The 26,932-nt window shown below is 53.9% G+C and overlaps 1 protein-coding gene across 7 annotated transcripts; it reads right to left on the reverse strand.

Moving 5' to 3' along the window:
- Positions 1-6,199: 6,199 nt before the first annotated feature.
- DNAJB12 (DnaJ heat shock protein family (Hsp40) member B12) lies at positions 6,200-24,155 on the reverse strand. 7 transcript variants are annotated; one of them, XR_006194437.1, is made up of 11 exons: positions 23,940-24,150; positions 15,604-15,775; positions 14,757-14,902; positions 13,204-13,389; positions 12,998-13,077; positions 11,804-11,913; positions 9,982-10,154; positions 9,328-9,425; positions 7,679-8,109; positions 7,432-7,500; positions 6,200-7,048 (listed from the first exon to the last, which is right to left on the reverse strand). XR_006194437.1 is itself a non-coding variant. In XM_042908196.1 (9 exons), exons 1-9 carry the CDS (start codon positions 24,070-24,072, stop codon positions 8,080-8,082), a joined length of 1,128 nt encoding a protein of 375 aa, XP_042764130.1. In that variant the 5' UTR covers positions 24,073-24,155; the 3' UTR covers positions 6,200-8,079. The 7 variants fall into 7 exon arrangements, 3 of the variants coding, with proteins under 3 accessions (XP_042764130.1, XP_042764131.1, XP_042764129.1); XR_006194438.1 differs by lacking the exon at positions 7,432-7,500; XR_006194435.1 differs by having other exon boundaries at positions 6,200-7,500.
- Between the last annotated feature and the right edge of the window lie 2,777 nt (positions 24,156-26,932).

Here is a 26,932-nt window from a genome sequence, read left to right on the forward strand (position 1 = left end):
GGGCTGACTGAGAGACCAGTGGTTGGGCTGGCTGTCCTTGCTAAAGCCAGTGAGGGGAAGGGTGGGCCAGTCAGCACCCGGTTGGGTGCTAGGGTAAGCAGAGATGCTTTGTGGGGAGGGGGGCAGCTACGCAGCAAGGGCAGGGGCTGGGGAGAGATGCTGGAGGAGCAGGAAATAAAGACGAGAGCACAAGGTTTGCATCAGGGAGGATTGGTTCCAGGCCCGCTTACTGCCAGTGCCTCAGTGTCTCCACCTGTAAAAGGGGGCAGAGGGATACCCATCTGCCCTCCTCCAATACTTGCAGTGAGGAATCTGAGATGATGCCGGGGGTGCTGGGCAGCAAACTGGAAAGCGAGGGCTGAGGTAGTTAGTTAGCTGGAGAGGCCTTGCTGGGGCTAACAATTTGCAAAGCTCTTGATTGCTCAGGGAGGGGGCAGAAGACGACTTTGCCCTCCTGTCATCCCAGATCAGCATCTGGGCTGCCTGCCTTGGGACAACATGGCTCCTGGCCCTTGAGGTCTTACCTCTGGGGTCATATCAGGGGAGCTGAGGCTGAGGCCCTGACCTTGACAGGGGCACACCCCCCCCCCCCCAACCACTTTGTCGTTGTCCACTTCATCCTCAGGGTGTGGGCTCTTTGTCCACAGACCCGGGGGGTGAGTGGCCCAGGCAGCCGCTCTGGGACCACTGAGCTGAGCAACCTTAGCAAGCTACTTCTCTTTTCTGGGCCTCAGTTTCCTCTTTGGTGAAATTGTGGGGTTAGATTAGTTCCCTGGTTTTTGAATATTTGCTTTCATAGGGGGACCTCTTCTCCAGTCAAAGTTCTAACTGACCTAAACGAAGAAATAACTGTGGGTGATTGAAACATGGGTGGGGCTGGGACAGCATGCCCCTTCCCCCCTCCCCTTGCACACTTAGGGGCCCGGGGGCTTGAGGGGACATGGTTTGAGAACCCCTCTTGAGGGTGCCTGCCCTCTCCAACACTCTATTAGTGGTGGCTCAAGGGCAAGGATGTCTTGTTTCCCTCCCCAGGCTGCCCAGTAATTAGATTGCAAGCCCAGCACCTTCTGGCACCTTCTATCAAGTGTAGGAATCTTCATATTCTCTAACTTCTGGTTCCTGCTGACACAGAGGTGTCTCAGCCCTTGTCACTGAGTTCAGTGGCGCCAGAGGCCCCTTGTCCCTTAGGGAAGTTACAGGAATAAAACGTTCTATGCCACAGGCACGCTTTTGGGGGGCAGTTCTGGGCTCGTGAAGGACGTCCACATACCTCTTCTCATGTGCCCCCCCCATCTCCCAGCCTGCAGGACAAGTCTAAGATTCCCATTTGACAGATGAGGGCAAGGGCTTAGGGATCTTACTGAAACTGGCTCGAGACCCCGTCGCCTGGAGGTGCAGAGCTGGGTGCCTAGCCAGGAGCCCCGGTCCTTTCACCAGGCTCTTACCCTGGGATGCCGGCACCTGCAGGAACCGGCAACAGAACAAGGCGGTAGGAATCTATAAGGAAGCCAGGAAAGAGGGCAATCTTCCTAACCCTGGGGGTCTAGGGCAGGCATTCTTCCCAGCTAACCACCGACTCATGTCTTCCCTGCTTCAGAGAGGGGCAAGGAGGGCAGGGGGAGGGGGGGAGGCCAGGTCTCACAAGCTGAGACGGCACAAACAGGTACAGCGGCCAGGCCGCTGACCTGGGGTTGTCCAGGGACCCCTTGGTGGGAGGCAGTGCCCACAATGACCTCAGCAGCACCCGAGAGGGACAAACAGTCTTCTCTGGCTCTCCTGACAACGGGCACATGGGGGGAGGGGGACAGCCAGAGGCCCCTCTGCCCAGCACTCCATGTGTCCCTCTGGCCAACTGGGCTGGAAACACGAGACCAGTCAACAGTTCCTCGAATTGTGTTACAGGCTCGGCCAGCCGGCTCCGGTGCTAATAATATGAACAGATGTGGGTCATGCAACTCCATCCCGTGGCCTGAATCCAGTCCTGCCACGGACGGGCACCCTAGGCTGGCTGTGAGCTGGGCTCAAGTCCTGGGATCCTGGGGTAAGGCTGGGTCCGGCAGGGACCCCGGCCCCTGGGTTGGCCTATTTGTACCAAGCCCAGCCCAGTTAGGTTAACAAGTCCAAGATTCCACGGTTGACAGAAGCCGACATTAGGGACGAAACCGGTGAGGTCTGCAGGAGGATGGTAATAATTTTATCAAATTGTGTCTAATTTCAAAATGATAACAAAAAGATTTAAGTGATACAAATGGAAAATGATGCAAATGTCCTTTCTAGCTGAGGCTTGAAACCTGATTTCTAAACTTTGTGCCCTGTTGCTTTAGTGCCGAGAAAGGGTCTGGAGGGAGACTGAGGCCCACAGTTGCCCGAACGGAGGCAGCCTGAGCACTACCCATGTGCCACTTGAAGCCTGGGGCTCACAGCCTGGATGCCACCGAAACCATTGTTGCCCACATAGCCATGGGCAGGTGGTCAGCGGGTAGCAAAGCCTGCCAGTGGTGACCCTGAGGCCTGTGGCCAGGGCAGTACCGAGGCAGCAAAGTGACAGAATTGGGTCTGAGCCCAGGAATGGGTGGTGCCACTGGCACAGGCCTAAGTGCAGGAGGGCATCCTCTACTCCCCATGGGGTGGTGGCTGCTTCAGAGGTCCCCTCGGGGATGAGCACTGTTTGCCGTTCTCCCAGCAGCCCCTGGTACGCCCGTCTTCACTGAGGGAGACAGACACGGGGCATGTTCAGCAGGCCTCTGCTTCCCCCAGAAAGTGGATAGAGGCCCTACTCGGTGCTTATCCTGCAAGACTGGTTTACCTTCCAGCACCGGCCAGCTGGATGCAGGTCCCTCTAGGCAGATGGGCACGCCTCACTTGAGCCCTCTCAGGTCTTGGAGAAGGGTCCCTAGTTCCGTATGCAGGTTTATGGCTGCAGAGCTGCCTACAGGGTGACCCTGAGCAGTGTCGGTGGGTTGGAGGAAGCCGTGGAGGGATGGGCGACGGTGGCCATGAGAAAGGCGTGTGCGTGCCCAGGGGCCCCCTGTCTTCCCTCAGCCGTGTTCGTGGAGGCCCCACTGTGCCCGGGGTTGCAGCGCTGAATGAGACGGACAGGCGCCTGACAGGCCTTTGCCTCTCCAGGCTGCAAAGCCTTTGTCCGAGAGCTGCACAAACACCTCTGGAGTGACGGCGTGAGAGGGCGGGGGCCCGGCCGCGGGAACATGGCAGGCCTCCCAGAGGAGGTGGGGTGGAGGAGCAGCGGGCAGGCTGTGGGCAGAAGGAACCGGGGCAGCATGTCAGGGAGGGTGAATGGAGGCTCCACAGGCAGCGGGGTCAGAGCATGAGGGCCCCGCAGGCCACGCGGAGCCAGCACAGGGCCGCACGCCCTCCTTCTGACCTCCATTGCCCCCATCTGTAAAAGGAGACCACGTGCTGCTCAGACATCTGTCTCTTGGGCTCCCTCACTGTGTCCATCAGAAAAATGGCAAGAATCCAGTTATGGAAGTGGGGCTGCTGACCAGAGTCCTTGAAGGCCCTGAGCCTACTTGCCTTCACCAGCACCAATTCCACTAGGAACTGTACCCTGCCCGTCCCCGAGGGTAAGCCCAGCCAGAGATGGATGGACGTTCCTGCCCTCCCTGGACCAAACTATGGAAGGAGAAGAGGGGGTAAGGGTGGACACGGTGTGGCTGTCAGGCCCCCACTCTCCTCCCAAGCAAAGCCTCAACTCTTGCGCTCTGGGGATGGGGGCCTGCTTGGTGAGGGGGTTCTAGAGAGTAGAGTGCCTTTCTCACACCCTTTGTTGTGTCTGGGCCCCGGATCTTTATTTCCTACCAAACAGCTGTGGGTCTATACAAGTGACAGGAGGCCTAGGCCTTGTTCCTAGGGAAACATCCCTCCGTGAGAGGCCGGGGTGGGGGAGGGGGTGACAGTGAGGGCACAGCCTAGGCCTCCAACTTTGCCAGTCCCCTGCCCCCACTCCCACCACCCCCTCCGTCATGGCTAGCCTTACAGGGTTGGTTTGTTCCTGTGGGCCTCCTGGAGAGGAGGGCCCAGCACCCGGAAAGGTTAGAAATGCTTGTCAAATGCGTAACTGAGCGGACAGGGGACAACCACAGTGTGGGAAGCACGAGGTCTCTGGTTCTTTTGTTCGTTCATTCCCGGTGGAGCAGATGACAATTGTGGATCGGGGGCCTGGCCTATGTATTGTTCCTAGAGTGTGATCACTTCGTGCCTTGCCAGCTCCGGGACTTTGCTCACACTGTCCCTTCTGGCCAGAGAGCCCACTCTGCCCCCAGCCCTGCTGTACTCCCACCTCCTTCACGGTGCAGTTCCTCAGCTCATCCCCCTGCCCCGTTGCCACCTTTGTGGTTTCCGTGCCTGGAATGGGACTTGAGCTAGTGCTGTAGTCTTTGTCATCTAAGGGCATGTGACACTTAGAGCTTCCCATGTCCCAGACGCCGTTTTAAGTGTTGCACGGGTGATGGCCCTTTTACTCCTCACCACAACCCAGTGCAGTAGGTGATTTTATGACTCTCATTTTGAAGATGAGGAAACTGAGGCAGAGGGAGGTTAAGTGGCTTGCCCAGGGCCACCCAGGTAATAGTAAAGGGATTCAGCCCCCAGCAGCTGGGCTGTGGGGTCCACGCTGATACCCACCAACCGATCTATTATGTTGTCTCCTGGGGGTGATGCCAACTCAGAGAAGTCTGCAGTGGTAGCAGCAGGGGGTGGGATGGGGTGGTGGTGGTGTCACATTTGTAACTGCTGGGAGAGAGCGCACCTGCCCCTGCGGGAGACTCAGCCCCAGCCCCAGCTCCGGCCCCTCAGGTTAAGTCCCATTTTCCCTGGTGTGGCTTCCTCCCTTTTTCACCCTTCTGGACATGTCTCCTGCCACTCAGCTTGGCACGAGTAGGGCCAATGTTGTTGAGAATCATGAATTCAAGTTCAGCAAATGTTTGCAGAATGATTGCTTTGCTACACAGACCCCAAGGACATGCAAAGTTTCATGGGGACCCTTGGGCATCACCTTCCCTCCCCAAAGCTTGTTTCCTGCTGGGGGCTGGGCTGACTCGCCCAGATCACAAGGTGTGACATCTGGTAAGGATTCCGAGTTGCTCCGGAGCCGACACTGTGTCAACAGTCTATTTACCGGAGTCTTGGCACTGCTGCCTGTGAACCTGCCCTAGACAGCCAGGTGACTTTGCCTGGCAACTCAGGGTGAGGAGATTACAGTTGGGGCAGGGCAGGTGCTCCTTGCTCCAGGAGCAGCTCCCTTCTAGAAACTTGGGGGCAGTCTGGGACGTGGAGATAAGCCGGCAGATCCCGGGAGCTCGGGTGAACTAGTGGCTCGTTTTGCCACCTGACAGTGGGTGGGGACACTTGTCAAAGGCTCTTTTTTGCAGCAAACAGTCGGACAGAGTCCGTCCCGCCCCTGCTGGCTCCCTGAGCTGCACGCTGCAGGTAGGGGGATGGGACGAGTAAATGGGGGTGGCTGGCATTTGCCTCTGCCAACTGCAGCTAACAAGTGGCAGCTCGCAGGACGAGGCAGGGCAGGCTGTGGTGACCCCGGGCAGGGGCAGCCAATGAGCTCCCAGGCTGCAGTGGCACCACCGGGCAGCCTGCCTGTCTTTGGCTGGAGCAGTAGCGGGTGGGGCCTCGGGCCGCCAGTCAGGGCTGCCGGGCCCTGTCTCTGGGAGGCCCCGGCAGATCTGCAGCTCCATTCACAGAAAGTTCTACTCTGGCTGCCACATTTTTTAACTTTTCCAACCTTCTGGGGGAGGAGGGCGGGCTGTGGGGTGGTGTGGGAAGTACGTCTCGGAAGACTGTGCAGCCAGAGATGGAAAGAAACTTGTAACTTTCCCCCTGCTCTGGATCCGGAGTGGGCTCTAGCTCCTGGCTGGGGAGGAGGGAGATTCTGAATATTGTACTCACAGCAGGGATGGAGAGGGAGCAAAACAAGGGGAACCAGAGGTTATTAGCGAACCCCAGGATCGTGGCCTGATTAAGCCCCTTACCTTTTGCCTGGATGGAATCAGCCTTGGAACAACACTTGTGACCTTAGTGGCTGTCGGCTGGGGCAAGGGGTGAGGAGGACATTCGGGACCATCACCAAAGACTCCTAGGTGGTATGAGCTGGGCAGTGTCCATAGCAACAGGTGTTTGTGGCCCATCACCTCAGCCCCCTTGTTCAACGCAGACCCACCAAGGCCAATCACATAATAAACATATATTTATAGATGTACAATTTTAGAATTCTAATTCAAGAAATACAGCTTCTCAAGGGATCCTTTAGGATCTATGTTCTTATTGCACATGGGTCAGCCCACCTAGGGACATCTACCAAGATCAGACGGTAGGGGTGGTGGGGGCAGAGCACCAGGGCCACCGCGGCGGGGGGGGGGGGGGGTACTCTTGCCCACGTCCACTTCTTATCATCTCTCTGGGCCGGGGTGGCTGCTGCATCACAGGGCAGGATCTTGTTCAAAAACCAGATCTGACATTTCTTTACCAAGCTTCCTTTCCCAGCAAGAATCTTTGTTCATTGGTTGGGGCTGGGGAGGGTGGGGGGTGGGACTTAAAATAAAAAAGAAAAGAGCCAAGAGAAACTCTGAGAGGATGGTTATCACCTCCTGGCTGGCAACTTGGGGAAGTAAGGCTTTGGAAGGTGGCAGGCTCAATGACACACCCACTGCCAGAGGAAAATTCGGGAAAAAGAGTAATTCCAAAAGGCCCAGTATAAACCGTGGGAATAAAACCTCCCTCCCTTCCCCTGGCAGCAACTGCTGTTTTGAGAAAAATCCTCACATCAAGGTGAGTATAAGAAAACCCTTCTGGTTCAGGCGCAGCCTTTGTCCAAAGTGCAACAGAAGGCCGGGTGGCATCATGTCCATGGAGGGCGGAGACAGAGGTGCCCACAGGCCCGGACTTTCTTCAGGATTCGGCTGCTGCCCCAGGGTCTTGGGCACCACCTGGCTGACTCTCGGAGGAAGAACCTTCTGGAGTCCTTGGTGCATAACTTGGGAAAAGCCAGTGGCAACAACGGAGCCGTGGCCTGAGGCATCTATAAGGCAAAACCCACTTTGGGACTAAGAGGGGGGCAGGTGGCTAGGCAAAACCCGGTCCCCCTCTCTAACCCTGTTTTCTGTGGCAGAGGGACAGAGAGCTCCTGGGCTCCAGGACTAAGAGCCCACCTGAGCTGGCCAAAGCTTGAGGAGGGCGGCCTCCCACCGGCAGGCTGCCAGGGGCCTCACCATGACTCAGTACTGACATGGTACCTGGCCCTAGGGGCACTTTCTCCCCTGGAAGCCTGCTCCCCTCCAGCTTCACCATAAAGCTGGCAACCTCCAAGTTCTCTACAGACTTACACTATCATGATTACTGCTGCCACCAAAAGCAGGCTCGGTTTGAGGGGAACATTAAAAGCTACGACCCGACTTTCCTTACACTGTCAGCCGTGGCATAATGTCCAGCCGCTGAAGGAACAGGCTGCCTTCCCCAAACACGCCTCATTTTCTAAAACAGGGAAGAAATCAGCTAAACAACTTAATCAAATTCCTGCATAGTTTAAAAAGTAGACTATATATATATATATATCTATATCTTTATATATGCTATTTACATATAAATAGATATATATAGATATAGATATATATATACACACACACACACATATGCACGCTCTGTAAATTACATTCTATGGAGAGTTCTTGTTCCTCCTCCTCCTATCCTTGGCCAACGCCTCTGACTGGCTTCCACGGAGAGGTGACTGGTGGTGGCTCCTGGGAGGGGGAGGAAGGCAGTTGGGCGCCCCCTCCCCCAGCCCTTTCCACAGACATTTGCTGCAAGTTTTACATTCTACTTTCGTTGCCATGGTTTCCGTATCCTAGGAGCAGCCGAAGTGGAGCCTCGGCCAGCCCTGGGAGGGAGGGAAGCAGCCCCGTGGCAGGTTTTCCTGTCCTAAGGCCTTTCAGCATTTACTGGGTGAGAGAGAGGGCAGTTGTGTGCGGTGTTCGGCCTCCAATTCCACTTTAATTTTTTTTCTTTTTATGTCTTTCCTTAAATATACAGTCCATCACCTTGGCTCAGTGCATGTCACCAAAAATTCTCCAGGGATTTCATGGTCTGGGGAGGAGAGTGGTAACAGTTAGCCTGGCAGTCCCGCGGCCTGGAGCCTCTAGCTCAGCCCGTACAAACAAGCCGACCTCCTGGCTGCTGTCCTGCCCACCTCAGCCCCAACCTGTCTCCCTCCTGCACTCTGTCACTCTCGCAGAGGCGTAGCAGATGGCCTCCAAGCACAGCTGGACCCCTGCCGAAGGGGACACAGGCAGAGGATGGATGGGCAGGTAACCAATCCAGAAGAGAACCTTTACTGGCTCTGCCTACATTCTTCTGGGCTGGGTCCAGTGTGTCCCCTCTGGCAAATGCTGGAAGCGGAGCTCACTACCCACATGCAGGGGTAAAGGAGGACTGGAGTCTGCTACCAGCAACTTGCATTTCCCACCCCCCCCCACCCCCCCGCTTTCTGTGCTAAAGGCTCTGCGTTCAACTGTAAACTCATGACCTTCTGTTCTCTTCCTCAGACCACAGGTGAGGTGCCCGGGCAGGCCGGATGCCTGCGGCTTCCAGGCTGCCAGGTGCATTGGTACGTGAGAGAGTGCCTCTGATTCCACCAGAGGGCCAGTGGTCAGGGCAACGGGCCTCTCCCGCTCCCAGCCTGTAGGCTCACTCCCTGGCCTACTGTGGGGCTGCCCATCCATCTTGTTCCATTTCCTCCTGCCTGGAAGGGCAGAGGAAGAGGATGGGATCTTAGCCCACTGGCTCTCACGTGTTTCTTCTTGCCGTCAGGTGGAGACTGTGTGTGGAGGGGGCTATCTTGGGACCAGTAATACTTGGTGGCCTAAATACCAGAGCATAGACAATAGTCTATTGGCCCTAGGGAAAGGGCCATGGTGACTTGGTGGCTCGCTCAGACCAGGGAGGCAGGGGTGGCCCTTAGCCATGGCCTTGAGGTCCCCCTTCTGCCTGATTCTCCGGCACCCCACGCTCCCAGAGCCAGGGAATTGGGAGGGGGCAGTAGACAGTTAGCACTGAAGCCTGAACGAGTCCTTGGTTTCTGAGCACACCCTAGAGCTGCCCCAGCTCTGCAGGCTGGAGGTCAGGCTGGGGAAAAGGAGTCTGTGCCATAATCAACAGGCTATTTTCCTCTCTCCCTCCCACCCTCCTCTGCCTTATGACCAGGGCCAAAGCTGCCAGGAGTTGCAGGGCAGAGGAGGCCCTGGCTCATACTTGGACCTCGGTGGCGTGGCTGGCCCAGGACTATCCATGCAGGGAGGCCTGCACCTCTGACAGTCGGTTACAGCTTGGGGTGCCCATCTTCTGTGCTTTGTGGTACATATCTGTGTCACCGAAGTAGCGGGCCCGGTACAGCAAGCCTTCCTCTGCAAAGCAATGGGGCAGAGTTTAGGGCACACCTGGTATCCCCCAAGGGTCACTGGAGCACTTGCCTAGCCTGTGGGGGTGGGAGGAAGACTGTTACAGGCCCCAGAGCTGGCACAGAGCTGGCCTCCCTTTAGGAAAGGCCCTGGAGAGCAGACTATGGTCCCAACTTGGGAGAGAACAGAGGCCCCTTTCTGCAGACTTAGGTGAGATCAGCCAAGGAAAGAACCTGTCATTCTGGTTAGGCCTCCCTAGGGTCCCACAGATACAGCTGGATGGCCATTCACTAGGTGGCCAGGACACGTGCTCCAATCCATCTCAACACACTTACCTCTGGCAGCCACACTCAGGCTGACGGAAGTGACTTACGGGAACCTGGAGGAAATCTCCAGGTGGCCCCTGGCTCCCGGCCCCAAGGAAACAGGGTGGGGTCCCATTTTTGGCTGGGAGGTGGCTGGTGCGAGGCAGTGCCAGGCGCTGGGTCCACAAATCTCTGGTGAGCAGGGCTTTCTCCTTCCCCGCGCTCAAGCTCTGTCCCCGCAACACACACGCACTCACTCTGCTGCTTCTCCTTCCAGCAGTTGTTTCGGAGGTTGGCGATATAGTCGTCTTCCACATTCCGTTCAACTGTTTTGAGGCTGGAGCCTGTGTACTCCTTGGAGAAGGTGTCTGCCACGTAGTAGACGACGTTCAGGTGGTCAGTGACTCGCCTGTGGACGTGGCCCACCGACCTGGCCGGAAATACATCAGGCACAAAGTGGGCCCAGGTCCCCAGCCCCACGGCAGCTCTAAGGAAGACAGGGTCCCCCAACAGGAGGTACCGCACAGGCCACAGGGCTGGCTTCCCTCCAAAACTGGAGAGGAACTCGCACAGCACCCAAAATGAGGGTATGAAAGAAAGGCAGGGTGTCCCTCCTGTCTAAGTGGTCCGGACTACGGCCAGCCCTTCCTCAGGCTCTCTGCTTACCACGCTGCTGACCTGGGGCCTGTGGGAGGAGACCCTTTTGAGGCCCCGGTCAGTGCAGCAGGGGAGCCTGGGCTCTGCCTCTGATTAGGGGTGTGAGTTGGGGTCCCAGTGCCTCCATTTCCACATTCCTCCCCTAAGCTCATTGTTGCCCAGGACCTGCCTGCCTACCCAGGAACTCCCAATCTGGGGTTAAGAGGCTTAGGAACAACAAGACACAAGGACTCCAAGGACCTCTGTCCTTCCAGCTTTTGGTCCTATCTTCCAGCTCCACCCGCAGGCTCTGTAGGCAGAGTCTTGACACGCAGCAGACAGGAGACAGTTCGGGTGGGGGGGGGGGGGGGGGGGGGGGGGGGGGGGGGTGCGGAACAGCCCCTACCTGCCCTCTGCTGCCTCTCCAGTTGCAGAGCGAAGGGCTGGCGACAGGCCACGGAGAGCCTACGTTGCCTGGTGTGGGTCCAGCCACCCGACTCTGCCCCCTGGTGGCCGAGAGGAAGGCTGCCAGGCTCCGAAACAGGGCCAGGCCACTTTGGGGGAACAGAGGGTTCCCACCAATAGAAGCTGAGCACCCACTATGTAACTATGTATCAGATGTGGTGCCAGATGCTGGAAATAAATGAGGGGAGCTGATGCCTTAAAAGGCCAAATAACTTGCCCAAGTTCACTACTGGCAGCTGAGACCATAAATTCATTGAACAAATACTGTTGAACGTTTCTATCGAGCCTGGCATAAAAAAACCAAAAAACCAAAAAACAAACCTTTTGCTTATTTATTTTAAAGTAATCTCTATACCTCACGTGGGGTTCAAACTCAAGACTCTGAGATCAAGAGTCTCATGCTCCACCGACTGAGCCAGCCAGGTGCCCCAAACCTGGCATTTTAAGTGTCTGTGACTCATTTCATTTCCACAAGCACATAGATGTTATTCGCATTGCACAGATGAGGACACCAAAGCTCAGAGAAGTCATGTAACTTGTCTAGGGTCACACAGCTGCTTAGTTAATAAAGTATCTGGGATTCAAATCCACCTTTGTTCTGATTCTAGAACCCCTGTTCTTTCCACGGCCCCAAGGCCCACCACCCACAACTTAAGAGCACAGGTTCTTATCTCAAGGTCAGCAGATAAGATGGGGGGAAGTGTCATGAAGCCTGTGAAATCATATGCAAAGTTGTGTACATGTGTAGTGTTTGAGGGAAGAGATCTGCAGTTCTCATTTGCATTTTCCTAGGGGACTGGGATACTAAAAAGATCAAGAACCTAATCTCAACAGGGCAAGTGTATTTCCTTGATTCTAAGCCAGATTTCCGCATTGTGATCAACGACCCCGCAGGATAGGAAGGAAGGCACCCGATGCGGGTTGAGGATCCGAAGTCCCTGTCTGCCTACCACCCCATCCCTAGCGGTGGGTACTCACGGCCTTGGGCTCAGGCTGTATGGGGGACTGGAGACCATGAGCTGGCTGAGCGCCGACACGAGGATCAGGATGAGGATCGGCATCAGCTGAACAAACACCCCCAGCCCGCCCTGGAGGAAAGAACCAATGGTCACTCAGCTGGACCTGGTGGGAGTGTGGCATAGGCCGCAATCACCACCAGCTTCCCTGGCACAAAGGAGCCTGGGCGGCAGGAGGAAGCTGCTGCGAACTGCCACGACACTCCTCTCTGCTTCCCTCCCACGGGCCCCCCAAACACAGAAGCTCCTCCACCTGCCGGTTTCCCCAGAGGAATACAAAGTAGCAACTGGTGTTAAATACAGGAAAAGGGTGCCTGGATGTATTTACTTATCTGAGAACACAAAAAAAATGAGCTAAAGAGGCTTCCTCCATGAGAACCGTAGGCAGGGCTGGAGGGAAATTTTCACTATATACATATATTTTTTTGGATTTTGCACCATATAACTATATTACCAATTTAAAAACTGCCAGTTAAAAAATTGTAAATACGAACAAATTTGTTCACTGTGTGATAGATTCTAATTTAAAAAACTCTTCCGTATGTTAAATACAAACACACTAAGTTTAAAAAATGAATAGATAAAAACCTAAGAGCAATAGGGAACCCCTCTGTCTGTCATAATTTTAAAGGCTGTGGAATTGTCTGCAGTATTTTAATTTTAGTCCACTAGCTGTTCTTTAACCCGTGGCATTCAAAATGTTTTTGAAGCATTGTCTTGCTATAGCTTTTGTATACATTTTTTAAGAGTGCCGAAAAGAAGAAGATTCAACAACCTTTGTCATCCTTTACAATTCTCTCGTGAAGTTTCACTTCCCATTGCTTGGAAAATGTCACTTTGGCCTTATGAACAAATGGACTGCACAAAGGCCAATCACACTCAAACCTGTCTGTAGGTGGAGAAGTTTCTGCATTACATTTCCTGACAGAAGCCATCAAATCCCCACTCCTTCTGGGCAGCACCGTGGAGTGTGGCTCCCTCTAGTGTCGCTCAGTAGAATGGCAAGGGGGAACCAAGATGGCTCCCTAGCTGAGAACCGTGGGGGCACTGCCCCTCGGAGGACAGACAGCTGGGGATGTCACTCCCCCTTCAGGCCTCACACCCTGGGTGGGGCTTGGCACCCTCCCCCTGCTCTCCCGGTGCCTTCCTCACTCACGTCACCCTGGTTCTCCCTGCGGTCCTGCCTCTGCTGGTAGGTATAGCGCATGCGGCCGTTGCTGTAGACATGGACGTTACCTGGAGGTCAGAGGGACTGAGTCAGGGGGTGGGGCTGCAGGAAAAGGGAGAGGCTGTCTTCCAGTCTCCCACCATCACCCCCAGGGAGACCTGGCTGCAGGGGGTGGGGTGGGGTGGGGTACTTACTAGACGGAAAGCCACCGCCAAAGAACATGTTGAAGAGGTCTTCGGGGGAGATATCGGCCTCAAAGCCGCGGTGGAAGTCCCCGTGCCCGTGGCCGTGCCGCGCTGCCTGGTTCTTGTCGTCACCGAATTGGTCATACTGTTTCCTTTTCTCTGGGTTACTAAGTACCGCATATGCTGTGCCGATAGCTAGAAAGGAGCCAGAAGTCAGGCTTGGAGACGGTGGGCATGGAGGTGGAGGTGCCCCTGGCAGCCAATAGCTCCCTTTTAGGTACTCAAGTGGTGCCTTAGGAAGGAGACCTTGGGGCCAGAGGGGAGTTTGGCTGTTGGGCCCGTGTCGGGAGGGGGGCAGGAATACCTCTAGTGGATCTGGGCGGTCTGGGCCTGGCGGAAGATGAGCCCTCAGGCTCCTCGTGCTCCACCTCATGACAGTGGTCGAGCTTTTTCTCTGCCTCGGGCCCTTTATGGGCATTATCTTATTTATTCCTACAGCAACTGTCAGGAAGGGCCAGATCCCCAGGTTCTAGTCAAAACTTCACCGTTCGTAGTGTGGCCTGGTGAGCCCTCTCTTCCCTGGGGTCCAGGTCCCAGCTGCTGTTCCTCGGCGTGGCCCCAAGGCCTCCCCAGGAAAAGCTCCCCAGGTGGGAAACCCGTGCCTCAAAGGACCCTGCTCCGGGCCCTCCCGAGTCTCTTGCTCCTTCTCAAGCGGCTCACTCTCTCAAGGGAGTGGGTCAAAGCGGCTGCATCTGCTTCAAAACATGCCACCCTTGCAGGAAGGAGAATCCCCCCCCTCCTGCCACGGTGACAAGGTCCCAGGGCCAGATCTGGCGTCTTGGTGCCTGCGGGGCTGCAGGCAGGAGTCAGGGCTGGAGCAACGTTCACCACAGCTGCCCTGCCTCCCTGCTTCTCTTCACCGTCTCCCTCGGGGGCAGGCTGACAGGCAGCAGTGGGGTGACGCCTGCACAGTACCCCACACCCACACGCAGCAGGACCAACCCCAAGCACCTGGAATGCAGCACCTGGGGTGGGGCCTAGGAAACAGCACACCAGGTCTTAGGGGTGTGCTCTGCCACGGGCTCCCTACTTGGTTGCGGTCACTGCCTTGTAGGCACACACTGTGAGTGTGTATGTGTGAGTGTGTGTGCACTGCAGGGCTGGCTGTGGCTGCTGGTGATGGGGAGGCCACCGGGCCCCAAGCCCACTGACCTGAGGCTTCCTTGCCCCTCAGCACAGGGAAACCGGTAGCAATATCCCAAGATGGGGACGTGCATACAGGTGAGTCAGGAGGCCTGCTTCTGACCCTCAACTGCTCTGGGACCTTGGAAAAGCCACTGGTCGGTCCTCTCTTGCCTCAGCTCCCCTCCTGTAAGCCCTGGGGAACGAAGAGGAAGGGGAGGCTACCTGAGCTCTGAGGCTCTATGCTAGAGGTGGCTACTAGGACTTTCTTCCCAGGAAGCAGGTCCTGAGCCCAGGGCACGTGGGTCCAAGGCCACTGACTGCTTCCCAAGGACAGGAGATGAAAAACACCAAGCACCGGGAAACCAAGGCTAGCTTACCTTTGAAAGCTTCAGTGGCGCCGGGTGCGTGGTTCTTGTCTGGGTGGAACTTGAGGGCCAGCTTGCGGTAGGCCTTCTTCAGGTCCTCATCGGAGGCCCCTCTGCTCACCCCCAGGATCTCATAGTAATCCTTACACTGCTTGACCCTGGGGGAGGGGGTAGAGAGGGCCCAGGGCCGTGAGGTGAGGTGGGGGAGAGCAGTATGGGCGCACAGTAGGGCTCGGCCGTCAGTTCCTCTAGGTCCCTCGGGGGCAAGGGGGCCTCAGTAAGCTCCACCTGGAACGGGGAGCTAGGTAGGGCCCAGTGGAAACACCTGGAATACACTTAGGATTTAAGAGGGGGGCAGCTGCAGTCTTTCAGGCCAGGAACCATTTCCCTTCGCTAACAGCACCTTCACCGGAGGCCACCTCAGAAGGACTGTCAATGTGTGTGTGGGGCCTGCCCAAGCCCTGGAGGGATAACCGTCTCCTGTCTCCATTCTGTGCCACACAGGCCCTGGTCTGAAAGGGTCTTTGTTAGGGGTGGGGGAGAAGCTGGAAGGGGAGCCCACGCCCCATCTCTGTCTGATCAACAGAGCTATGTAAAGAGGCCAGGCTCGCCTGGCCAGCGGCAGAGTCAGCATTTCCAGCCTCTGCTGTGGGCTGACTTGGCGGGAGGGGACAGCAGAGCCCTGATTCCCACGCTGTATCCCAGGGCCGGTGGGCCCGCCCAGCTGGACCTCCTCCATCCTCAGGACCCTCCCAGGGCCCATCCAGACCACGGGCAGATGTGAGGCGGGGGCCACGCTGCAGGAAGCCTTCTCTAGATCTGAAAAGTTGCCAGTGGCACTGGGCTCCGGCCCCTCTACCTTTTCACTGCTGCTACTTGCTCCGCAGTGTAGCCTTTGGTGCCCTCTCCTCCTCCAGCTTCTCCGTTGGCCGCGGGGGCTTCGGCCCCACCTGCTTTCCTGTGGGTGGTGTCTGTGGGTTGGGGATGGTCACTGGTAGACTGTGGTTTCTGGTTGAGGGACTCGATCAGGGCTGTGCAAGGCAAACAAACCATTCAGGGCTCTCGTTGCAGCAAAGCCACATGCCGTGGCTGAGGGCCTGCCTGGTCCTGGGAGAGGCCAGGGCCGCCCACATCCCACCTGCTTCTTCTCCCAGCAAAGCCAGTAGCTCCCTCCCCAGCTTGGGCCTGGGCGGGGTGCAGGGGGTGGGGGAGGGCTAGTGGGACAGCCACCTGCTCTCATGAGTTGTCAGGGTATGGGTTATTTTAAATCCTTTTTTTTGTTTTTAAGATTTTATTTTAATTAATCTCTATACCCAACGTGGGGCTCAAACTTACAACCCCACAAGAGTCGCATGTTCTACCGACTGTTCCAGCCAGGCACCCCTGGGTATGGGTTATTTTAAAACTCCCCATAAAAACAAACCATTAGCCCTTCAGGCTTAAAAAAATCCCAAAGTGGTATGTTTCACAGACCCTGCTGAGTGCAGAGAGAGGCAAGTACTCCGCCTATGTCAGTGGGGACCACACTTGGCAGGACCATCTGTTTCTGCTGGGACTGGGGGGAAAGGCCTTCTGGAGACCTTCACTTAGCTGTGAAGGGGGAGAGGGGCAATGAATGTGCTCCAGGGCCAGGGACGGCACGAGACTTCGGATGAAGACCTCTCCTCTGCTACTTGCTATTCCTTACGCTTTTCAAGTGGCTGGCCATGTCAAACGTCATACTGCAATGTTCAGAGTCTATGCAGGGCATTAGCTATCATCCTCAGATAGGGTCCCAGTGTCTCCAACCCAAGTCTGTGGTTCCTGCTGACTCAGTGACAAAGAGCCCAAATCCCTGCACCCATTGATTCCAGGCACGAAATCAGTTCTGGAAACCCCAGTCATGCCTGGGGTACAGTGCCCTGGGAAGTCAGGCACCTGGACCTCTGCAGAGACCCAGGACACTGTGCTGAGGAAGGACAGCAGTGCCCTCAGCTGGTCCCCAGCTTCTTTCAAACACGCCAGGAGCCTGCTGGGCTCAAGGCACTGTGCTGGGTGTTAGACACCCCCTAACGCAATGCACCTGGGTCTCACACGAGGGGCCTGGGGCAGGGCTCGCTGGGAGCAGAACACTGGGACTCAAGTGGACCACTGTGCCCTGAGCCACTGCTGTCTTAGGTGCAGCAAACTCACAGGATCTCACTGGGTTGGGAGCTGACAGTCAAGCTTGCCTCGCAGGAGGGATGTGAAGGACTCCTGTAGCAAACCCCAAGGGTACGCACTGAGAAGAGTAACCGTAATGAGTGCTCACTATGTGTTAGGCAGGCCCAGGCTCTGCCTCTACTAGTTCATTTAATCTTGACAATGGCCTCAGAAGTAGGTCTTATTACCACCATCCCCACGATAAAGAAGGAGCTGTCTCAGGTCGTGATCTCATGGTTTGTGGGTTCCAGACCCGCATCAGGCTCTGTGCTGACAGTTCAGAGCCCAGAGCCTGCTTCGGATTCTGTGTTTCCTCTCTCTTTGCCCCTCCCCTACGCACGCGTGTGCTCGCTCTCTCTCTGTCCAAAATAAATAATCATTAAAAAAGAAAAGTTAAAGAAGGAGCTGTGTGTTTGATCCATTGGCCCGTGGCTGCACAAGCTGGGCAGTCAGCACTTAAAACGCCTGGATGTCCAGCTCCCAGAACCATGTTCTTAACTATGCTATCCTGGACCGCATGAGGCTGGCATGGGGAGCCCTCTCCAGCACAGTCCTTCCAAATAAAGAGAAGTTCAATTCAGAAAGAACTGTGTTCAAATCTCAGCTCAGTCATTCCTAGCAGTATGGCCCTGGCCGATCTATAAAATCTGTTTGAACCTGTTTCCTAAGGGATATGAGGATAATGGGTGTAACAAGGATAAAATACCATTTGTAAGCACCTGGCACAGAAACTGACAGAGTAAAAATTCAAAACTGAGTAGCTGCTGATTTATGACACAGGCTGATGCCTGGCCAGGGAGGCGACCCAAGCTGGGGGGGGGGGGGGGGGCGGGGGCAGGGAGCTCCAGGGCTTAGGAAGGCTAAGTCTCAGCACCTGGCAGACTTTGGACCCAACCGTAACCATGAGATTTCAGGCTGTCCCAGATGCCAGGTCCATACCAAGCGAATGGCAAAGGAAGAAAAAGCAAAAGACGAAGAGATGCTGATGAAGATGGGGAAGAAGGCGAGCTAGTTTGCTGGATTTGGATGGTGTTTAAAGAACTTATTTCAGGGGCTCCTGGGGGGCTCAGTCGGTTAAGCATCCGACTCTTGATCTCGGCTCAGGTCATGATCTCACGGTTTACGAGTTCGGGCACCACATCAGGCTCTGCATTGACAGTGCGGAGCCTGCTTGGGATTCTCGGCCTCCCTCTCTTTCTGCATGCCTTTCTCTCTCAAAAATAAATAAATAAACTTAAAAAAAAAAAAAGAATTTGTTTATATCAGTTTCTCTGGAAGCCCCAGTGGTCCAGGCTGTGCTGATATACCCTAAGGAGAATATGACCAACCATTCAATTGCTATAGATACACAAGAGCATTAACCAGATGGACTCACTCTAGTATTTCTCAGGGAAGATTCTGGAAACTTTTCAGGGCAGTTACATGGAGTCAGCCACTCTAATTTCTTTACACTGCAGAAGAGAGCCCAAAGGGGAATGGATGTGCTCTGGGTCACACAGAAGGTTTCTGCTTGAGTTGGCAATTCAAGATTGTTGGTTGCTGACAAGTAGGTCTCTCTCATGGCCTGGACACCCCATCTGCCAGACCTGTGGGATGTGACTGCCTCATTCTGACTCACTGTTACATCCCTCATGGCACAGGGGCTGACAGGCAAATGTCACAAAAGAGTACGACACAGCAGCTTAACGCAGCTCCGGAGTTAGACAGACAAAGCTGGGTTCCAATCCTGACTCTGCCCCTCGCCGTCAAGCTGGCAGACATCTAAAAAGCCTGGAACTTGGAGGAAGAAACCAGAGCTGCGGTGGGAGAAGTGGCAGCTGAGGCAGAGGTGAGAGCATTTCTATGGCCAAAGCCAGCAGCAGTGGTCACTCTTCCAACCCAGACTGGAGGGGCAAAGCTGTGGCTCTGACACCTGCTACCAGGGTCATCTTGGACAAGCTGATTTAGCTTCTTCATGTAAAACTGTCTCTCCCTCACGAGAGCTGCAAGAGTAAATGAGCAAATGCATATAAGAGACTCAGCACAACACTCAGTAAATATTGTTATCTGTTACTGTTCCTTTTATTCCCAGGCCCTCTCTCTGTTCCTGTAGTGCTCAATGTGGTTCGGGAAAGGGAGGCCAGCAGAGGGCGATGGCCTGGGAGTGGAGCTGGACAGTCCGGTTCCTTTGCTACTTACCATGTCATCGAATCGTCAGTGAAGGCCTGATCCCTGCCCTCGTAGGGTTGCTTTGAGGCATAAATAAGACTCAGTGAAATTCGGTGAATGGAAGGGTTGAGCGCACAGCAGGGCTCATGAAGGCCGACTGACCCGAACGGACAACCCCACCCCGGACCTCGCCAGTACCAGACCGTCTCTCACCCTAACACCGTGAAAGCAACCAATCCTTCCCTGCCCCACATGCTGGCCTTAGTGGCTTGGCCTTCCTGATTTCGCCTGGACCCACAGTCAGTCATTTCCTAGACCCTTAGGCAGCCTAAGCTGCGAGACCATCCAAGCCAACCCTCTCTTTGTGTGCTGGGGAAACTGAGGATGTTCTCACTGGCTCCCTGAAAAACATGGTACTTTCCACCAGCGTTGCTAAGCCTCAGGCAAAGGCGATGCCAAGTGGGCTCCCAGAAAGAGACTGGTCCCACTAGCCCTGCCCTAGGACCTCTAGGCTTAGGGCCCAGCTACTATTCCACAGTACAAGTGATCAGCCCTTGGGCCCACCTCCTGCAGCACGAGTTTGAAATCCCTTCATGGCCTTTTCACTGTGAGGCCCCTCCACCCTTTAAGGTTGCTCTGGACCTCCTTTCACCCTACCCTTCCCTCTGTCTGTTCTTTCACTTCTCTAAGACCAACCTTCCACCCATGCTCTCCATCCTTCCCCTCTCATTTCTCGACTCGCCCTTTCCCCACAAGGCCTGACAGTGTTGCTCACCACCTCCCTGCCACACCACTCCAGGGCCACCTGGCGGCTGCCCGCTCCTGGGATTGCCTCCTCCCCTTGTTCTCCATCTCACTCTGTTGCTTCCCTGGTCTCTGCCCACTGGCTGAGGCCAGATGTGGCCCATGGCTGTGCTTACAGCAACACCCGCTACGCGTTCCACACTTTCACACAGTGACCCTAGCCAGGCAGCACTCCAGTGAGCTCCATCAAAATGACAATACCAGACTCTGAGCTGGAACCTGGGGCTCTCTCCTGAGCTCCCAGCTGACAGCTCCTTCGGAACATCCACCGGCATCCTGCCCCCTGCCCAGCTCTTCCCACTCACCATCCTCAACCTTACTTTCTCCCTGGCCACACAGGCTTGGATTCTGTGTCCCCAGTTCTCCTCAGCACACGTCTCTCACACAAGGCTTGGTACCTCCTCTCTGATGACCCTATCCTCATCCGGGATGCCTTACCTCAGGTGCTCAGAGCTCCTGAAATACAGAGTGCGATGAATGCCCTCCCAATTGGTTTCTGCCTTGGGTCTCTCTTCCCTTTCATTAACCCTTCTCGTCGTTCTCTTCTCAGAACGGTACCCTTATCTTATTCCTGCTATCAGAATCTTCAGTGGTCTTTTCACCAACTACAGAATAAAGTGAATACCCTGGCCTGGCAGGAAAGGATTTCCACAACCTGACCCCATCCTCCTTGCCAGCCTTAATCCTCTCTATTCAAATTACCACCTCCACAGCCTCCAAGTCTTGCTACACCCAGTCCTCCCCCAGCCTCCAGCCTCCATGTCTTTTCCCCACTAGGTTCTTCTCCAAATCTCCTCCCTTCCTCCGAAGTGCAGTTTAAATGCTGCCTCTGTCCTGCTCCCTGACACCTTCCCTCACGGTCATCTACCATTATTTTTAAGTCCTAGTAAGGACTCACTCACTCACCCTACTGCTTGTAATTTCGCATTCAGGGATCCAACCCCAGCACTTCCCTCCACGTCACCGGACTGAACTCATGGAGGGCGAGGACTGGATCTTTCCTGTCCATCCTTAAGTCCTTGGCATCTAACGCTGTGCTTAATTTTTCTTTAACCGCGGTATTATTTTTTCTATAACTTTGTCTCCTTTACTACACTGTAGGCTCCTTGAGGTGAAGGATGATGTCTTACCAGTCCTGCCATACCACTTAGCACCAAGCAGAAGACTTTGCAAATAAAACAAAAAATGTCTGTTGCAGAGTGTCTGGGTGGCTTAGTTGGTTAAGTGTCTGACTCTTTTTTTTTTTTTTAATGTTTATTTTTGAGAGAGAGAGAGAGCAATGGAGGGAGCAGAAAGAGAGGGAGACAGAGGAACCGAAGCAGGCTCTGCACTGACAGCACTGAGCCTGATGCAGGGCTTGAACCCATGAACCGTGAGATCATGACCTGAGCCGAAATCAAAACTTGGACACTTGGGGCGCTGACAGCCTGTGGAGCCCGCTTGGGATTCGTCCCCTCCCCCCGCCCCTCCCCCACTCGCATGTACTTGCTCTCAAAAATAAAATAAACTTAAAAAAAAAAAAAGTCTTTTGCATTGAACAAGTGCCTGGAATGAACTCAAACCTCAAACAGCATGTGTAGGCAGCTATCTAATATTTTTTTAACCAAGATTTCTCCATTCCAGGCCTAAGTTAACCCCAGGTCCTTATCAGCTGAATACAGGGCTGTGGACGGTGCAAGGTGAAGTTTACAGAGAGGTATGAGGCATAGTCTCTCCAGAATAATGAGAATATGACAACTGTGCAGCAGGTGATGATTCTGCTTGAGCAAATTCCATTTCTTGAGCGCCAGGAAGGATATCCGTCCAAGCCCCTGAACTGGCCCAGGAAGCTGCTGACAGGAAGATCTCCACAGGCCATATTGTTACCATCCTTTCTTGGCTGCCTGGTTCTGAGGCTCCAGAAGCATCCAGCGTCGGACAGGATTCTGAGAGCTCATGCGCCCCCACCACCACGCACCTCTCTTACACAGTGTGATTTATTTCAGTAGGAAGTTTCTTGAGCAGGTGACCTCAGGAGTCCTGGCAAATACAGACTAAAACTCTCTCCAAGAGAAGGCAAACAGGCCAAAGATCAACCTGTAGTCAGGAGGGAGGAAAATTCAAGCATTCCAGGTGGCCTCTTCTGCCAGTGTTCCCCTTTCTCAATTCCAAATGCAGGCAAGGAAGGCTACGAGGCTGACTGCTGCTTTTTCATTTCACTCCTCCATTAAACATTTATACAGTCACAGGACTTTCCAATTTCTAGCTGTGTAATCGTGGGCAAGTCCCTTGCCTCTGAGAGATTTCCTTATCTATAGAACAAAGATAATGATCTTTGCTCCGCCTCCCTGATAGGGCAGGGTGAAGTGAGAAAATGCGTTGCAAAGAGCTTTCTTTCTTTTTGTTTTTAAGGATTTTATTTTTTTAATAAAAAATTTTTTTTACTGTTTATTTATTTTTGAAAGAGACAGAGAGACAGAGCGCAAGCAGAGGAGGGGCAGAGAGAGAGGGTGACAAAGAATCTGATGCAGGCTCCAGGCTCTGAGCTGTCAGCACAGAGCCCTAAGCAGGCTTGAACCCACGAACTGTAAGATCACGACCTCAGCCAAAATTGGAGGCTTAACCTGCTTAACCGACTGAGCCACCCAGGCGCCTGTGAACATTTTATTTTTTTAAAGTAATCTCCACACCCAACGGGGGCTTGAACTTACAACCCCCAGATCAAGAGTCGCATGCTCTACAGACTGGGTCAGACAGGCGCCCCTCGAAAGAGCTTTCTAAACAGAGAAGCCCTATGGTATTATTGTTATTCATATTGTCTGCACCAAGCTTCTGATTTTCCAGATAAGGAAACCCAAGCTCAGAAAGATCACATGGTAGCAGTCAGGATAAGAACTCAGGGGTCTTCTGATTCTGAGCACCTGTTATGTGCCAGACGGTTTACTGCGTGGTAACTGCTGGCACGAAACCGTATCTTTAATGGACTACCTCCTTCTCTCCTCCAGCTTGTATTTTTTTTTTTTTTTAACGTTTTATTTATTTTTGAGACAGAGAGAGACAGAGCATGAACAGGGGAGGAACAGAGAGAGAGGGAGTCACAGAATCTGACACAGGCTCCGGGCTCTGAGCTGTCAGCACAGAGCCCTGCGTTGGGCTCGAACTCACTGACCGTGAGATCATGACCTGAGCCGAAGTCGGACGCTTAACCAACCAAGCCACCCAGGCGCCCCTCCTCCAGCTTGTATTAAGAAAAACTTTGAAGTCTTAGGTCAAAAAAAAAAAAGAGGGTTCCTGGGTAGAGTGAGATGCTGAGTAGTTGGGACAACTTCACTAATCCCTCCCGGGTTTGGAAGCCTCAGCCGGGGGACACTTAGTAGTCTTGTGCTGTCCAGCCGTCCATTCGGCGGCCACAGATGGACTCTTGGGGGCCAGGGTGGGCGGGGTGGCAAGACCAGTGTCTCCGACAAGCCCCGAATCTCACAAGCGGGTGAAGAGGCTCCAGGAGTGAGGGGGCCCGCTCTCAGGGCGGACAGTCCAAGGCGGTGGTGTGGGCTGGGAGAAAAAGGCAGGCTCTGGTTTCGGGACAGTGTTCCCAGGCCCTCGCCCGGAGACGCCTTTCCAGGCCTTCCGAACGTCGGCAGTCTTCTTTCCCTCTCTTCGAACGCATTCTCTCCGTCACAAGAGTTATGTTTATTTTCCTAAACTATAATATTTCCCAGGCCGGCAACCGGCCCTGGGCCACCGAATGGCCCCTTGGGAAAAGTAGTTCGATTTCGCTTCCAGGTAAGTTCCTTTCCCCCCGCCCGCCAGCGCCTTTCATCCTCGGGAACTCCAAATCTCAGAGGGTTCCACAAGCCCCCGGAAAGCTGAAGTCGCGGCCGCCCCAGCCATCAGGTGTTCAGCGTCCGGAAAGGGGTGGGAGCGAAAGACTACACCTCCCAGCGGCCACCGCGCGTCTCAGTGCGCAGGCGTAGCCGCGCCTCGCCACCCCTCCCCCTCCTCCAACTGCTCCCCTCGGTCCGTTCCCGTATTCCCCCCATCAGTTCTAATGTCCCCTCTGTCTCTCCGGCAGCTCACACTCACCGCGAACTCGCGGCGTCGGGTACAGCCGCTGCGCCTTCTCCAGGAAGCGGAGTGCCCGGTCGGGCTGGTTGCTCTGGATGGCCTTGAGGGCGATGCTAATACAGCGCTCGGCTTCATCCTTGTTGGATTCCATGGCGGAACCAGAGCGCGGAACCAGGGAGGGGGAGGCCGGGCGAGCGGAGGGCTGCGCCAGCCGCCGGCACGTCGCGGGGCAGGCGGGCGCAGGCTGATGACACAAACCCTCCGCCCCTCCCTTTCGGAGATTTGAGCGAGGTTTGAGCGAGGGCGGAAGTGCTACCGTATGTCTTCTAAGAAGGGGACGGCTAGGAGAGGTTAAGAGGCTGCATGCCCACATTCCTGGATCCCGGAGGGTCATACTTGGAGGTCTTGAAGTCGAATATGCTTCCATTTCTTGGTAGTAATTCTGTGAGTTTGAGACGAAGGTCATTTATTCGTTCAGCAGACATTTGCCAGGCAGGGTGTACAGTGCAGAACAAAACAAAGTCTCTGCCCTCATAGAACTTACATTCTAGTGTGTGTAGGGGAGAAGGAGAGAGACAGAAATATTCAGAGAGTGCCAAATACAATGAAGAAAATAAAAGGGAATAGAGAGTGGGAGGTGCTATTTTAAATAGGCTGATATGAAATCTCTCAGAAGGTGGCATTTTAACAGAAACCTCAATTCAGGAGAAAGAGCAGGTATTCCAGATATGACCGTCTGGAGGGAAGGAAGGATGGTCCAGGCAGAAGGAAGAGCATGCAAAGGCTCTGAAATGGGAATTTCCTTGGTGAGTTATTACAGAATCAACAAGGAGCATGTAGGATTACACTATAGACTGGAGGTTCTATCAGGCTTTCTAGTGAAAGCAGTCCTGTCAAGGTTACCCACATTGCCAACTCCACTGGACATTTCTCAGTCCTTCTATTACTTGGACTTTTAAGCAGAATTTGGTAAGAAGCTACTACTGTAATCCAGGTGAGAATTAATGGTAACTCGGACAAGGGTAATGGTGGAGGCTGTGAGAAGTAGTCAAATTCTAGATATATTGTGAAGACACGAATCAAAACGATTTTGCTGGTGGATTGGATGTGTGATGTGGGATTGAGGAAGAGGAGTTGAGAATGATTTCAGGGTTTTGGCCAGGGTCAGTGGTGGAACAGAGCTTGTCTTTACTGAAACTGGAGAAACTGGGGGAAGACTGAGAGAAGCATTTTGATAGAGGGGATATTAGATGTGTGATTTGGGGTGTGTTCATGATGCCTTTTAACGTTTTTATTTATTGATTGATTTTTGAGAGAGACAGAGACAGAGTGCGAGTGGGGGAGGGTCAGAGAGAGAGGGAGACACAGAATCGGAAGCAGGCTCCAGGCTCTGAGCTGTCAGCACAGAACCCGACGCGGGGCTCGAACCCACAGACCGTGAGATCATGACCTGAGCCGAAGTCGGACGCTTAACCGACTGAGCCCCCCGGGCGCCCCTGTGATAGGAATTATTTAATTGGGCAGGAAATGTTGGTGAGGCAGGAGAGGAGACACAGGAGTAGACAGTGGGGGTGGGATCTGGGGCACAAGCGAGGGGATGGCCTTAGATAGCTGTATGGACAACTCACTGATGTTTCAGGAGGAAGACAGTGTGGCCAGGTACACTGCAGGCCAGCTGGTAAATTTGGAAGTGGGAACATAAGGAAGTTCTTTTCAAATAGGTTGTATTTTCTCAGTGTAATACGAAGCAAGGCATCCTTGGCCACACACGCTCACTCCTTGGAAATTTCTTCACATCCAGCTTTCCTTTCCCTTCCGCGGTTCCCTTCCCAATGCAAACACTTGCGACTGACCGCCAGCTGGCCTGTTAGAGAATATCCTGGTGGTGAAGAAATCAGCGCCTCCTTAATAAGAGGGCCCTACACTTAGAAAAGGTCTCCACAGATTGACATGTCCTTAACCATATGTTAATGGATAAATACCAGGACACTTTTCAAATAGCTTTTGTGGGGTTTATTGACCTAGGACTGCAACGTCCATTTTCCCCTCTTCTGCTAAGTATCATGAAGTCTCCTCGTCCATTTCCTGAGTACCACGAGCCCCTCTTCTCTGGCTGACCACCAGTATTTCACTTTGTGAAGAGGGCACTTGTGTAAAAGAAGGCTTGTAATTTCATTGTGTTAAGGAATTGGGCTGTGATTGCCCAGCTGCTGGCTAATGAGCCCTCTTCTCCTTTCCTGCAAAATGTATAAATGACAAAATCTTATTTAAATTTTGAGTGTGTAGCTAGTAATTTGGCTTGGTTGGCAGTAAGCCTCTGGAAAGACAGGCTGAGTGTGTGTGTGTGTGTGTGTGTGTGTGTGTGTGTGTGTGTGTGTGTGTAGTAGGACTTCTTTAGGCCTTATTTTCCTCATTTTTCTCCTTCCCTCCTCTCTGCAGCTGATCTGGGTCTCTGAATTGTTTCAGTTCAGAAAGGCTTTGGGGCACCTGGGTGGCTCAGGCGGTTAAGCATCTGACTCTTGGTTTCAGCTCAGGTCACGATCTCACGATTTGTGGGATTGAGCCTGGTATCAGGCTCTGTGCTGACAGCACTGAGCCTGCTTGGGATTCTCTCTCTCCCAATCTCTCTGCCCCTACCCACACTCAAAATAAGTAAACTTTAAAAAAAAAAAAGAAAGGCTTTGTTGTTTCAGAAGGGATTATAAACTGTGCCCGAGTGCTAGTCTAACCAACCTCCATGTTATCACTCCCTACCCTCCTTATAGATCTCAAACTGTGTGTATTGTCTTTTGTCTTGAGGCAATTTGTCTATGGGTCCTTCTCTGGTCCAAAGGCCAGGAAGGGAGTCACACTCCTGCTCAGTTCAAGTTAAACGTTATGGTCCTTGGTCTATTGATTTTGTTTAAAAATGGAACTGGTATGCCAGCTTGAAATTACAGTTTCTCCTTGATACTTCTTGAAATCAAGACGTCATGATTTTGATCTAAGGGAAAAAGTGGAAATGTCTATCC

This window comes from Panthera leo, chromosome D2, assembly GCF_018350215.1.
Source record: "Panthera leo isolate Ple1 chromosome D2, P.leo_Ple1_pat1.1, whole genome shotgun sequence".
NCBI lineage: Eukaryota > Metazoa > Chordata > Mammalia > Carnivora > Felidae > Panthera > Panthera leo.

Coding starts and splice junctions, on each gene's coding strand:
- DNAJB12 (XM_042908196.1), bottom strand. CDS start 24,072: ATGGAATCCAACAAGGATGAAGCCGAGCGCTGTATTAGCATCGCCCTC. Junction 13,078..13,203: donor TGGCGGTGGCTTTCCGTCTA/GTAAGTACCCCA, acceptor TCTGACCTCCAG/GTAACGTCCATGTCTACAGC. Junction 8,110..9,327: donor GCTGTAACCGACTGTCAGAG/GTGCAGGCCTCC, acceptor TCTCCTCCCCAG/ACCATGAAATCCCTGGAGAA.